Source organism: Xiphias gladius, chromosome 3 (assembly GCF_016859285.1).
Source record: "Xiphias gladius isolate SHS-SW01 ecotype Sanya breed wild chromosome 3, ASM1685928v1, whole genome shotgun sequence".
NCBI lineage: Eukaryota > Metazoa > Chordata > Actinopteri > Istiophoriformes > Xiphiidae > Xiphias > Xiphias gladius.
Genome location: NC_053402.1, coordinates 20,477,272 through 20,489,994, shown reverse-complemented (window position 1 = coordinate 20,489,994; position 12,723 = coordinate 20,477,272). Strand labels below are relative to the sequence as shown.

Sequence of the window (12,723 nt, the reverse complement as noted above, 5' to 3'; positions counted from 1 at the left end):
TAAATGGAGAAATCTCCGTCTGTCTGTCTGTCCTTCGATTTTCTCGACAACCGCGCGTCCGATCGACTTCAAACTTTCCATGTCTTTCGCTGAGGACCCAAGGAAGTGCAGTGTTGACCAAGAACGTTTCTGGACGGGCGGTTCTCGAGAAACATAAGAGAAACATTTCACGCAACCGACGTCACCCATTAGGACAACGGCGCGTCACAAAGATGGCCGCACAAATGACTTAAACTAACGTTAAATTGTTTCAAATATATTCCTCGCTGATTTTCTCAACTGCACATTACTCCAGTGGTGAAATGAACCCATGTGATGCCTACAAGTCTTAAGTCAAGTTCTTCAGTAAAAACACTGATTCTATGACGCACGGTGATTAAAGTATTCTACGCTCACTCACCAGTTTATTAGGTACGCCTAGACAAAACTAATGCAGTATACTACAACAGCCCTGCGATAAATCCTCCCTTCGTGAGGATTATAATGTTCAGTTTTTGTTCAATCTGTTTGAAAGAGGTGCTCCAAATATTCTGTTCATCCCATTTATGTGAATTAAGGTTGACAAAATATTAGGAACACCTGTCAGTATAACCCAGTACGGTTCAACAGCACCACAAATTACAGTCTCCAAAATGACAGTTAAAGTAAATCAACATCTCTTTCTTATTAATAATACCAGGAAGCACTCTGTGAAAGTCTACTTCCCTGGAAGACGGACAATACGAACAACAAAAATTCCAAGTTAAACCCCTAAACTTCATGGATAAATCCATCCTCAAAGCTTACTTGTGTCAGTTGGACCAAAATAACAAGGTATCACAGCTCACGTGCCGTAGTTTAGCATGAACTTGACCTGGGGGACCATACTCAAGGTCCACTTACTAGCTTTTTCCGCAGCTTTCTTTAACAGAATCTCCATCTCCCAAGGAAGACCATGAGATCCGGTTGGAAGCTCCAGAAAAAGCTGGTGTGGCTCTTAAGTTGCCGCCTTGATTTAAAGGTGTATTTCATGTGACTCGATTCTCTTCCTTCGGCAAACAGACGCAAAAACCTCACAGCAACTTATAGATTTTATTTTTTTGCTCCAAAAAAAAAAAAAAAAATCACCTGCATTTTCACATTCGTTTCCTGCAACACCATGAGACCCGTTATTTATTTTTTCATTTTTACATCTGTTTGCTAACAGAACCAACAACTTACAAAAAACACTTGAACCAAGGGCATTTCCCCAGTCGCCGCCATTATCATCATAATCATAATCATAATCATCATCACCATCACCACCACTAGTCCACGGGCCCAGCTCCCAACATCCACCCTGAAACCTCACAGACTTCAACCGACTTGAGCTGCGTGATCAGCACAGGGCTCCAGTATGAGGTGAAATGTTACCTGTGAGGCTCATATTTCGTGTCTGCTGATAAATTTCATGTTTGTTGTCACTTTCTAAATACAGCCTAATAAATAGTATATTAGAGATGTTAATTCATTAAATGATTATGAACTATGATTATGCCTTTATACATCAAAGAGCCTAGCACACTGCTTTCTATGTGCATGTAAACGTTGTTGCCAGATCTTTCAGTTTTTCTTATGGATGTAGTTGTTGTATTTTCTGTATTTTAAATTATTTTTCACACTTTTTTTAAGACCTGTGAGATTCCCCCCAAGCACAATCTGCACAACGAGCTTCAAAAGAAATTCAAAAGTGCCTTGAAGCGCTTTGGATTTCTGATTTTGACCTATGCTCTTGCAGACTTCTCAGGAATATACCTCAAAATCTGAGTTAGTAAGGGTGGATGTTGAAAGAGGGACATGGTTAAATCGAGAGGTGCCATTACAAATCTGATTCCTGCTGATAAATGTGTTGATTAAACCCCGTCCAAATGCCTTCAACCTTCCCTGTGGCAGTTCTCGTTCAAAATGATTCTGTTTTTTTTTTTTTTTCTCCAACTGAGCTGGTCCATTATCCTCAGTCTGAGTTTCTTTTTCTGCTTCTTCTGTTAGTGCACTAAGCTGGGGAGGAGGTTCATGAAAGTTAATACAGATGAGAAGACCTCCAGAAGACGAATGCCAACTCTGGCATATACATCTTCTTGAAGCAGCGCTGAAACATCTCCATAATGACTGATAGAGCAGAGGGTTTGATGAGAAAAATTAAAAAAAAAAAAAAAAAGACACAGGATCAAGCATTACAAGAGAAATCTTAACAAAAGCCCTTATCTGGTGTCCACTTCTGGTATTTATTACCTCATCTTTTTTTTTTGTAGCCTTTTTCCTCTTTAAAATATTTTTTAAATCTTTTTTTTTTTTTATCTCTAAAACTTAAGGATGACATTTATTTTAATTGCAAAAAAAAGAACTTCCAACATTTAGGAATAAAATAAAACCGTCGGTTCTTGTCTGTGTGTGTTAGGGCATATTCCGGAGTTATGTTTGATATTATTTACAAGTATTGTACGGTTTGTAGGTATAACAGCAGTGGGTGTTTGGTATAAAGTAACCTGTGCAAACTGTTCTTGTGTGTATGTGTGTTTGGTACAATCAAGACAGCTTTCAGATGTAGTACAGTTGTTTGCGATGGTAACTACAATGGCTTAAGGTCCATGTGATCGAGGGAGGAGGAAGAGCTGAAGACTCTCCCCGCCTGGCAGCGGTAGTGCAGGTCAAAGTTCAAAAGGTCAAAAAGTAAAAATGGGCGGTGGATTTTCCTTTCCTGAAGCAGGAAGTCATCAGTCCATCTATCAGGTGGTCAGCGCGATGGTGCGGTCTCCTGGCCTGTTGGTGATACTAGTTTATGGCGTAAAAGGGATGTCACTGCAGCACCAACCCCACCTGAGAAAGAAGAAGTCGGAGCTGTTAGGAAAGCGGTTTTTTTGGAAACCTTCTGCAGAGTTCGCCAAGTGAAAATTTAAAAACTTTTTAATACCTCATAGGATGCAATTTAATACTTCTTTTATGGTCAAACCAGTCAAAGGGTGAAAGTATGATGGAAAACCAGTAGGGACAACATAGCCTTCAATTATTTCCCTTTAAATCACTTTTTTTTTGATGGAATTAACTTAATGCAACTGGGACAAGTATGAGCGGCAGAGAAAAAGATGGAACCACCAATGAATGAGCCTCCATGCTACTGTAGCCAGCAGTAGTGACAGTGTTTGCCACAAGTTTGATGGTGCTGACAAACTCCACAAAAGAGAAAGAAAAACCTGCAATCTGATATAAAAACATTTTATAACTACCTTTATAGCCTAGAGCAGGTGAGAGAGTGAATATTTACGACTTTTGTAAAATGAAACTGAAGACTTTAATACCTTCAAGACTTTTTTTTTTTTTTTTGAGGAAACTAAATTTCAACACCTTCAGACAACCTGAGGTTATACTACCATCATATATAATAAAAAAAAAAAAAAAAAAAAAAAAAAGGAGGTCCTCCCAGAAAGTGTACCTTTTCTGACCCCATGCTGGGACACTTCCAATTGTACAGATAATACTGTAGATTCCCATCACCGATGCCAAACTTAAGCTTCTCCAAGAAAGTCTTGTTTTCCATTAGATCCAGTGCATTGAAGACGTCAAACCCTTTCTGGATAAAGAGATGTGAAGAAAAACCTCATTAGTCCCCTGGGAATAAACATTTAACAGAACAAGGATGCATGGACTGAAGAGGAACGCACTGATTTGGCCAGGATGAGGGCATCGGACATCAGGTCGAGCAGGGGGGTGGTGGTGTGCACATTGTAGAAGGAGTACGCTGCTTTTAGACTGCGGTGCACGGGGTGGTTCATGATGGTAGAGGGCAGTGTGTAGAAACTCAGGAAATCCGTCACTTTGCCATCATTCTGTCGAGCGAACAACACATACTCTTTTATAAAGCCTATTGGTGTAAAACGCGATCGAAGGACTGTGTTTAAGACAGAATTATCTAAAGAAAAGACAGGATGTATGGTAAAAATTCTCTGGTTTATTTTTTTTTACCTCCACCAGGTAAGTGTCGATAATGTTCTCCCGGGGCAGCAGCCAGTGCGACACCTCTTCCTGGTTCATGACAGGCACCAGGTTGAACTGGCTCAGGTACTCACGGAGGAGGCGATGCACCACCGGCACATCCTTCTTGGTCATTGGCCGCAGCCCCTGAGTCTTCGGGGCCTGAAAGAGAGGACATGGACGAGGAGAATGAGGCCATGCTGGAAGGAGAGGTGCTTCTCGTAGATTTATTGTAAATGTGTGCGTTTTCGCCAACCTCGGGCAGACGGTACAACTTCATGGTACGCTGCATAGTCATGTTCCTGCTCAGGTGGGAGAACTTCACCTCGATTAGTTTGCGTGGGTTCAAAGAACGATGCCAGTACCTGCGCAAAAAAAAAAATATTATTAGGTAAAGTACTAATTGACACTGTAACAAGAAGTAAAACAAAGGGTGTTTCTCTGTCAGACCCACCTGCATGTGCCCACAGGTTTGGGCAGTACCACTCCAGCGGTGTACACCGCCTGAAAGATGCCCTGCAGGTTGACCCGTCTGGTGATCTCTCTGATCAGAACTGGAGCCACTCGTTTGGAGCGAAGCTTCTTATGGACGCAGAGGAAATTGATCTCAACCATTTTCTTTTCTCTAAAACACGAGAAAATAAAAAAAAAATATCTGAGCAAGTCTGCAACAAACTTTTAAGAATAATAGTTATGAATAAAAAAAAAAAAAAAAAAAAAAAAAACCAAACATTTATATATTATAGCACTGAATACAGTTTATCTGGACTGTAATTTCAGTAAGAATTTTAAGACTTTATATTTAACATAAATTCTTCTACATAAGGTCTTTTCTAACCCAAATACAATATTTGTGTAGTTTGGAAGTAAGTGACATAAAGGAAGTTAATCTTTCATAACCTAATTTCATGTCGCATGTGATGTAAATCGGAATTTTCGGTCCATATTGGAGGTCGTTACATTTTCATACTACACCGTCGTTTTCACTTACATGTCATAGATGTGGATAGTGGCAGGAATGGCACTGATAAAGCCCACCAGCTTCTGGTTGGAGTTAACCCTCACTCCACAATGCCACTGGGGCAACCAGCCGGGGGGCCGCAGGGCCCTACAAAAGAGATAAGTCAGTGAGTCGAATGCAAAAGAAATCTACTTTATTAAAAAAGGCAATAAAGCAAATTGTTAACTGTCCAAATATCCACATAACATTGAACATTTCAATTTAAGAACCTTGTCAGGTGTAAAATTGGAAAAATTACAGATCTGAAAAGAATTACCAGAGCAGGAACTCGGGGGAGTAGTCAAATCTGAACATGTTGTCATCATCTTCCACATAGTTCTCATTGAGAAGGGTGTAAAGCTCCTTGAGCTGGTTTTAGAGTAAAATTCAGAATTTGACATTAAGTCATGATGTGTGTGTGAAAACAGGAGAGTACTGTAATAAAACCATGGTCATAAAACAGGCTGAATTATAATGTTAAATCTAGTAAATGTATCATTATCTAAATCTGAATATGAGCATATATGCCAATTACAAATTTATGAAACATACATACTAAAACTCTACCAACCAGACCTTTTCTGCACCGCTACTGGGAAGTTATTCTACTTCTAAAGCAGTCATGACAATACAAATCATATCCTATACGTAAAAGGACATTTAAGATTAAAAGCCAAAATTGCAGATTTTGTATCTTCTCCTCTTGGTATGAAGAATCTCACCAACATTTGACAAAATGAGTCAATGTCTTTGTCTTTGTGTACCCGAGCTACACCTTTGTTTCCTCTTAGATTATAGATTTCATCTACAAATGAAGTTTATAGATCTCAGCTTTAGATTTCAACTGCACTCTGACAAAACAGATGCACTTAATTATTGTAATCATTCATAAACAATCCTCTCCTCTGAACTGAGGAGAGGACAGCTGTGAACGAAGGACACACTCAGGTTGGCACTGAAATAAAAATAAACTAGTTTTCTTACAAAATAAAAGCACCGAGTGTCCAGGACATATTCGCCAAAAGATTAAGTCCTCCCCCATGTGCATGCCTGCTATGCATGCGTGTGTGTTTATACACTTTCTTACCACAGCAGGGTTCCCTAAGTCGAGGGTGTCCCAGCTGAAGCCCTGCGGGAGGCTGTAGGGCTCTTCTCGAATGTTGTCTTTGTCAGGTTCAATGGAGCCGTGTGATGTCACCGTCTCCCCTGAAGGAAAAGGGAACAGTTTTTCCGACATGAAGCACAGAAACCTGCATGCGTGCCACTCACTAGGTTGTTTGTTTCTGAGCGTTAGACAACTAAAAGCCCCGACAAATGTCGTACCTAGCTTGGGCACAGGCTGTGTGTCCCAGAACTGGTAACTCCTCCGACTTGCCTCCTCCATGGTTTTGGCAGGGCCTTGGCCTACAGAGAAAAGTTCAATGGCCTTTTGGATCTCCTGTAGCTTATCAGCTGGCAATGAATTCACCTGTTTGGGAAATAAAAGAGGAATTACATTAACAAGAAAAAACAAACAAACAAAAAAAAAAGGATTACAAAGCAAAAACACTGAAACACTGTTACAAGGGTCAATTCACCAAATAAATCAATATTTTCTATACGTCTTCGGCCTCACATTTAACTGGAAAAAGTGAGATGTGAGGGTGAAGAAATTTAATGATGTGTATGTAAACATGCATGTCCAGTCAGCTGACTGCTACACTGTAAGTTATTGTACATATCTCTATATGCTGCTTTCCACAAATATATAACTTCAATAATTAAGGAATTCTTGCCTTGGCAAGGGTGTCCTGAGCTGCTTCTGTAGCACCAGATTTCTTCTTCTTTTTCTGCTTCTTTTTCTTCTTCTTGGCGCCGGTGTCGTCAGCCAGACCCCTGTCACTGAAACAGGACAGAAAAAGAAGGCATCTGTATTAGTCTAGTGTCCCAAAGGAAAGCCACGTCCTGGTCAAAATGTTTTTTTGTTTTTTTATTTCTACCTATGATACGCTTACAACACAATAGCCAAGATGATTAAAGCAGCATTATACACAATTTTGTATTAAAAATAATATAAAGAAACATATCTTATCAGCCTTATTATAAATATTTAACCATTTAAAAACATGTTACCTAAGAGGAGGACACTTCTTTTGGAAAAAGTTAAATACAGCAATTGTAAACCAGCCAGATAACGACAGAAAACCTATCTGCAGTTTACTGATGCAATCATACATGTAGGGGTGTAATTTAAGATTATTTTCATTGTCAATTAATCTGCCATAATTTTTTCGAGTTATCATTTGGCAAACTAGATGTTCACACACAGTTTCCCCAGAGTCTACGCTGATGTATTCAAATACCTTGTTTCGTCTGACCCACAATCCAAAACCAAAGATTTTCAAATTCACCATCACAATAGACAAATTAAAAAATAAATAAATAAATTAAAAACAGTAAATCCGATGGTGGAGAAGCTGGAGTCAGCAAAAGTCTAGCTTTTCTGCTTGAAAAAGTTCAAACAATTATCAGAAGCGTAGCCAATTCATTTTCTGTACCTCGACTAATCTTTTTAGCTCTAAATACTAAATCCTGGACACTGAAATCCTAAAAAATTTTTAAAAAGTTATTCTCACTGCTATTTATTTCCAACACCATTTCATATTTCAGTAGTGAAACAAAGTCAATGTTAGTTGGGAAAGGTTTGTCTAGGCTTAGTTTGAGAACCATTTTCTGGTGACAAGCAAACACAGTTCTTTGTTTAACTTGACAGCTTTAGGTGTAGCTCTAGGACGGATAAAGAAACAACTACACTAGTCTAACAGCAAGAAAAAGAGGAACAAAGTCACAAGAAAGTGGCAGGACAGATATAAAGTAGAGTACCAGAAAACATATAGACTGTGTCCCTCTCCTTCACCCATATCGGCTGTTTGTGCTGAAAAACCAGATGCAGAGGGAAGACCAGTATAAATCCCCATACACAGGTAGTCCTGCAACTCCCTCCCATGACCTGTGTGTCATAACCCTATTTTCTGATCAGTTCAAACCTGAGGAGCAACAAACCCCCACTCATCTATCCCATATTCTGGCCTGAGAAAGACTGCATACTTACAGGGGATAATCTCATTAGTGTCCAAGTAGAGTAGAGAGGCCAAGCACTGGCCTGTAAATGTAACACCAGCACAGATGGTGAATCACATGGCCTCTGGAAGAAGAGTGTGTGGTATCTACGTGTGTGCACATATGTATGTACAAGAGGTCAGTGAGTGACTGGGACAATGGACAACAAAACATTCAATAGTTTGTTCCACAGACTTCCATTTTAACAGAGTAGACGAGTTAACAGCCAGAACTATTCTTTGTGTGTGTGCGTGTGTGTGCGTGTGTGTGCGCGTGCTTGTGTGTGTGTGTGAGTGAGTGAGTGAGTGAGTGAGAGTTGGGGGTAGGGGAATAGCATGTGTTGCTGGAAAAGAGCACCAGTGAAGCCCACATTTGCTTCACTGAAAAAAAAAGGTTCCTCAATTTTCCCTTACAGGAGTGTTGGGTTGGGTAGAAAAATACATGTTTCTGTTTCAAAAAATTATGTTTATTATCTTCTCAAATGTTGCGTTTTTTTTTTCCTTCGCAACATACTGAACACTTTCACTTCTTCAGGCCTCTAAAAGCTTACGGTTGGGTGAGTCAATCTTGGACGTATCCATACACCAATACAAAAGTTTGTTTTGGAGTATCGATATTATATCAAATATCAAAAAAGAAAAGATCAGTCACATGTTAGATCACATCCTGGGCACATGACCAGTCTGTTGCATGTATGTTTGCAGTGGTAACCTCTTCAGTTCAGAGAATTCACATAATGAACTTCTTGTCATGTATGTGTTCAAGTAATTAACAGACAACTAAGTAGAACTGAACCATTATTTGGTGGCAATTTAAATACATCCAGAAGTAGCCTACATATAACACATTCACCTCATAAATCATCATATTTAGCTCCCTTACATGATAATACATTGGCGGCTATTAAAAATAAAAAGTATCAACATTGGTAGTGATATTGTTGATCCTGGCACTGGTATTACTTGCTGGTGTCACCCACCCATACTTTACTAAAAATCCAAAAAAAAAAAAAAAAAAAAAAAAAGGATAATTCACTCTGTGGTCACAGTGCTCACAGGTCATGACCACACTATAGGTCTTAACTTGTAGAGAGGGATCCCAATTAGACACTGGTTAGTTTTAAAAGGTAAAAAGCCAGAAAAAGGTTGGGTATTACTGCCTTGAAGCAGCATTTTCTCTCCACATCTGCCCCAATAAATAGAAAAGGCACTTGCTCTGAGCAAACACGCCTTAATATTTGCAAGCTTGGACACCTTTCATGTGTGCAAACCGCTTGGTAAACATTAACAGAAGCCAGTGCCAAGCAAAGTGGGATTTTTCATTAAAGCCTGTGTTCGGAAAGAGCTACTCAGAGCTAGCCTGCTCCAGGATCCGTCATATTTCTGTGATTAAAGGGGGAATTAAAAGCTCCCCAGACTCCTCAGTTAACAAGACCGGCCGAGATAGAGACCCTTACTAAGATGAAAGTGTAACAGCATGCAGGTTTTGCCTGTTTCACTTTTGACAGGGTTCGAGTCTGCACCGAAATCCACGCACAGACAATAGGGGTTTGACAGCTATGTTAGCATGCAAGCTAGCCCCCTAGCTAAATGTCAACCGGGGTTGCCATGAATTGCATCGGTTACAGGCATTCAGCAACGGCGTGCGGATATTATAACAAACTGTCAATTCAATAAAAAGACTGGTCTTTTTTCTAAGTTGTTAAATTGACAGGAAATGTTGTGTCATATGATAACACTAGCTTTCAAGCGCTGTTTGGTTTTTCTCTCCCCCATTCTACGCCTTGCTATCTGAGCTAAAGCGAAGCGCAGCTAAAGCCCGCCCACGTGTGCAAAAGAAGGCACTCTCGGCCAATCACATCAAAGAACTGGCGAGCGAATGCCGTTTCTAGCCAATAGGGTGACAACAAGTGGGCGGGACACCTTCCTTCCAACGATGGCTGTCTATCCCTGACCACTCGCCGAGGCTTTACTTTGCACCCGTTTTGCTAAGGTGTACAGCGGCGTGACACGTTTCAAACCACCGTGGCACCGAGCTCGTCTTCTTACCCATCGTCAAAGTGGTGCTCTTCATTTTCACAGTCGCTGCAGTGTCCGTGGTCCTCTACATCTTCTCTCTCCGGCATCGGTGCTGTCTCATTCTCATCCGCCATCTTCATCCCGGAAGTGAGGGACCACCGCGTGTTGTCGACGCCTTTAAACCCGCCTCGTTGTTATTAGCTCACCGCCGTCTCTCTCTTGACTCTCCCCAGGTATTTACAATAAACGCATGCTCCGGATGCCGCGGGGACGATCAGGGTTTCAAGCTTCGGTCTTAAACTCCACGTCCCGGTAATAAAAAGTCTAACGTTATAATCGGATGTGGTCTCTTTTTGTCTGACAACTGCACACAAACACGATTAGAGCCATGTGATCTGCATTTGGCCTAAAGGCAAATTAAAACCGATGTGTTTGATAGGAAGGACATGACGGGTGGATACGCTTGGACTAAACTAACGTCCCGTATTGACGCTGGCGTAATGTACATGAAGACCGATGAATAAGGCAGCATTTTTTTTAAAGGGTTAAGTTCAAAGTAATGGCTTACTAATGGTCCTAGCTTTATAGATTAGTTATTAAGCATGAATAAGAAAAACTAGGTTGCCAGGTCTTTAAATATTGACTGGATGGACAGCTTGACCAAATCTGTGTATTAAAAACTTCTTAAGGAGTAAATGTTTTTTTCTTTCTTTTTTTTCACCTACTTGCTTGTACATAATAGTTTGTCTATCTTCCTTAATATTGTTATCGTACACCATAGATACATATGTTTAATACATATACACAGTACTCAATGTACACCTACATTGAGAGCCACTGGAAGCCAGAATCAAAACCAACAGTGAATTGATCCTTCTAAGCCTAATATCAAGGTCAAGGTTACTTTTATTGTCTCCCATAGGAGAGAATTGTCTGGGATTAAGGGAACCGCTGCATTAAAAAAAAAAAAAAAGCAAACATCATTTAAACACATTAAATAAGAGCCCACGAGCAAACACTAGCCTGAGGTAGAACAACCGAGCAAATTGATCATCGAACCATTCACTGTCTAGGCATGCATCCCAAAGCATACACACCTAAGTAAATAAATTACAAGCCGACAAACACATCTCTCTTTACATGCCTACAAACAACCACAAAATCAGTGAAAAGCTGCAGTTATCTGAGTGCCTCCCTACCCTTCTGTCTCTCCTCCCACCGGTAAGTTCAACTGATGGAGGGACAAATGAATGTTTATAGAGCATGTATATGAGCTTACACAGGGGGACCCCGTACCTCCGTCCTGAATTTAGAACTGACAGTTCAGCACACGAGAGGGATCAGATAGGATCCAGATGGCCTTCTCAAAAAATGTCTTGGGGGGTGAGGGGTTGCAATCCTCCCTGCCGTCTTAACCGGACTGAAGACCTGAGCCATAAACTTAACCGTTGGACTCTGTGGTAGCTCTATAAAAAGAATTAACACAATTTCAGGGACTCAGAAGCAAATGCAGGGCTGGCTATGTTCTCTATCAATGTGGACCCCTAGATATGATCTTATTCCTCTGTTTTAAAAAGTTTTCTTGTTGTCCAGGAAACAATTTTAAACACATCAATGAGCCACAGTGTTGCACTGGGCGACATGTTCCTTACTTACAATGAACATGGACACTGCAGTTTATTTTGAGTCAGTCCCACATACGCTGTCCTGCCGCTGTAAATACTCACCCAGAGCAGCCAACGTGTTTTAATGGCAGCTGACAATAATCCCCAACAAATACACTTGTACTCCTGTTTATATAAGGTTTACTAAAACTACATTCCCCTGCTGTTTCAGGATTTTTATTTTTTATCTTTTTTTTTTAATTAAAGCATATATTTGTGACACAGTTAGGAACAAAAGGGCTTGGGGCTTTGAGCAATAGCAGGGCTCGAAAATTATTCCGAAACAGACTTATGCATTGTTGTTTTTGGTCTTTTTCACTGGGTTTGTTGACAATAACAAAATACAGTATAAAGTGTTGCCAGATTTGTCCTTTAAAACTGACTTCTACAGACATTATGATTAAAACCCTTCAATAATGACTCTTAACATTTACACCTACAGAACTGACAAACAGCAACATTTATTAATGGATTACCAACATTTATAACTTTATTATCAATAAATACAAAGGATAAACACCAGCCAATTGGATTTTAACACCCTGGAAACCCCAAATACTTTCTAATCAATGGCCTTCGCCTGATCTTTAAAGCATTGGGAAATATTTGTTAATCATTGTTAAAGTCTTTTTTTTTTTTTTTACAACCTTTACACCCCTGCCTTATTACAAATATCTACCTGCATTATTGTGTCCTTGCTCTACGTGCAGTTCACTGGTCCTCAGGGTGTCCTGCATCTTAACAAGTTCAGCTGTTCAGAGCTTAAAGAACCGCTAAATGCAAACTACACCTGAATGTGTGCCTTTGCATTGATCTCTCTTTAACACACCCACACAAACATGTTGGTCTATCTATATGCATAATCGTTGCCATAATGCATCCCCTAGCCCCTTACCCTAACCCAACCCAAAACCTAAACCTAATTCTGACCTGAACCCTGAAACCCCAACAAATG

General features: G+C 40.1%; 1 protein-coding gene across 1 annotated transcript; it reads right to left on the bottom strand.

Moving 5' to 3' along the window:
- Window positions 1-1,914: 1,914 nt before the first annotated feature.
- nmt1a (N-myristoyltransferase 1a) lies at window positions 1,915-10,305 on the bottom strand. The gene is made up of 12 exons (XM_040116571.1): window positions 10,135-10,305; window positions 6,763-6,868; window positions 6,311-6,455; window positions 6,075-6,193; window positions 5,265-5,356; window positions 4,979-5,095; window positions 4,442-4,612; window positions 4,244-4,352; window positions 3,979-4,149; window positions 3,678-3,842; window positions 3,449-3,586; window positions 1,915-2,835 (listed from the first exon to the last, which is right to left on the bottom strand). Exons 1-12 carry the CDS (start codon window positions 10,242-10,244, stop codon window positions 2,815-2,817), a joined length of 1,464 nt encoding a protein of 487 aa, XP_039972505.1. The 5' UTR covers window positions 10,245-10,305; the 3' UTR covers window positions 1,915-2,814.
- Between the last annotated feature and the right edge of the window lie 2,418 nt (window positions 10,306-12,723).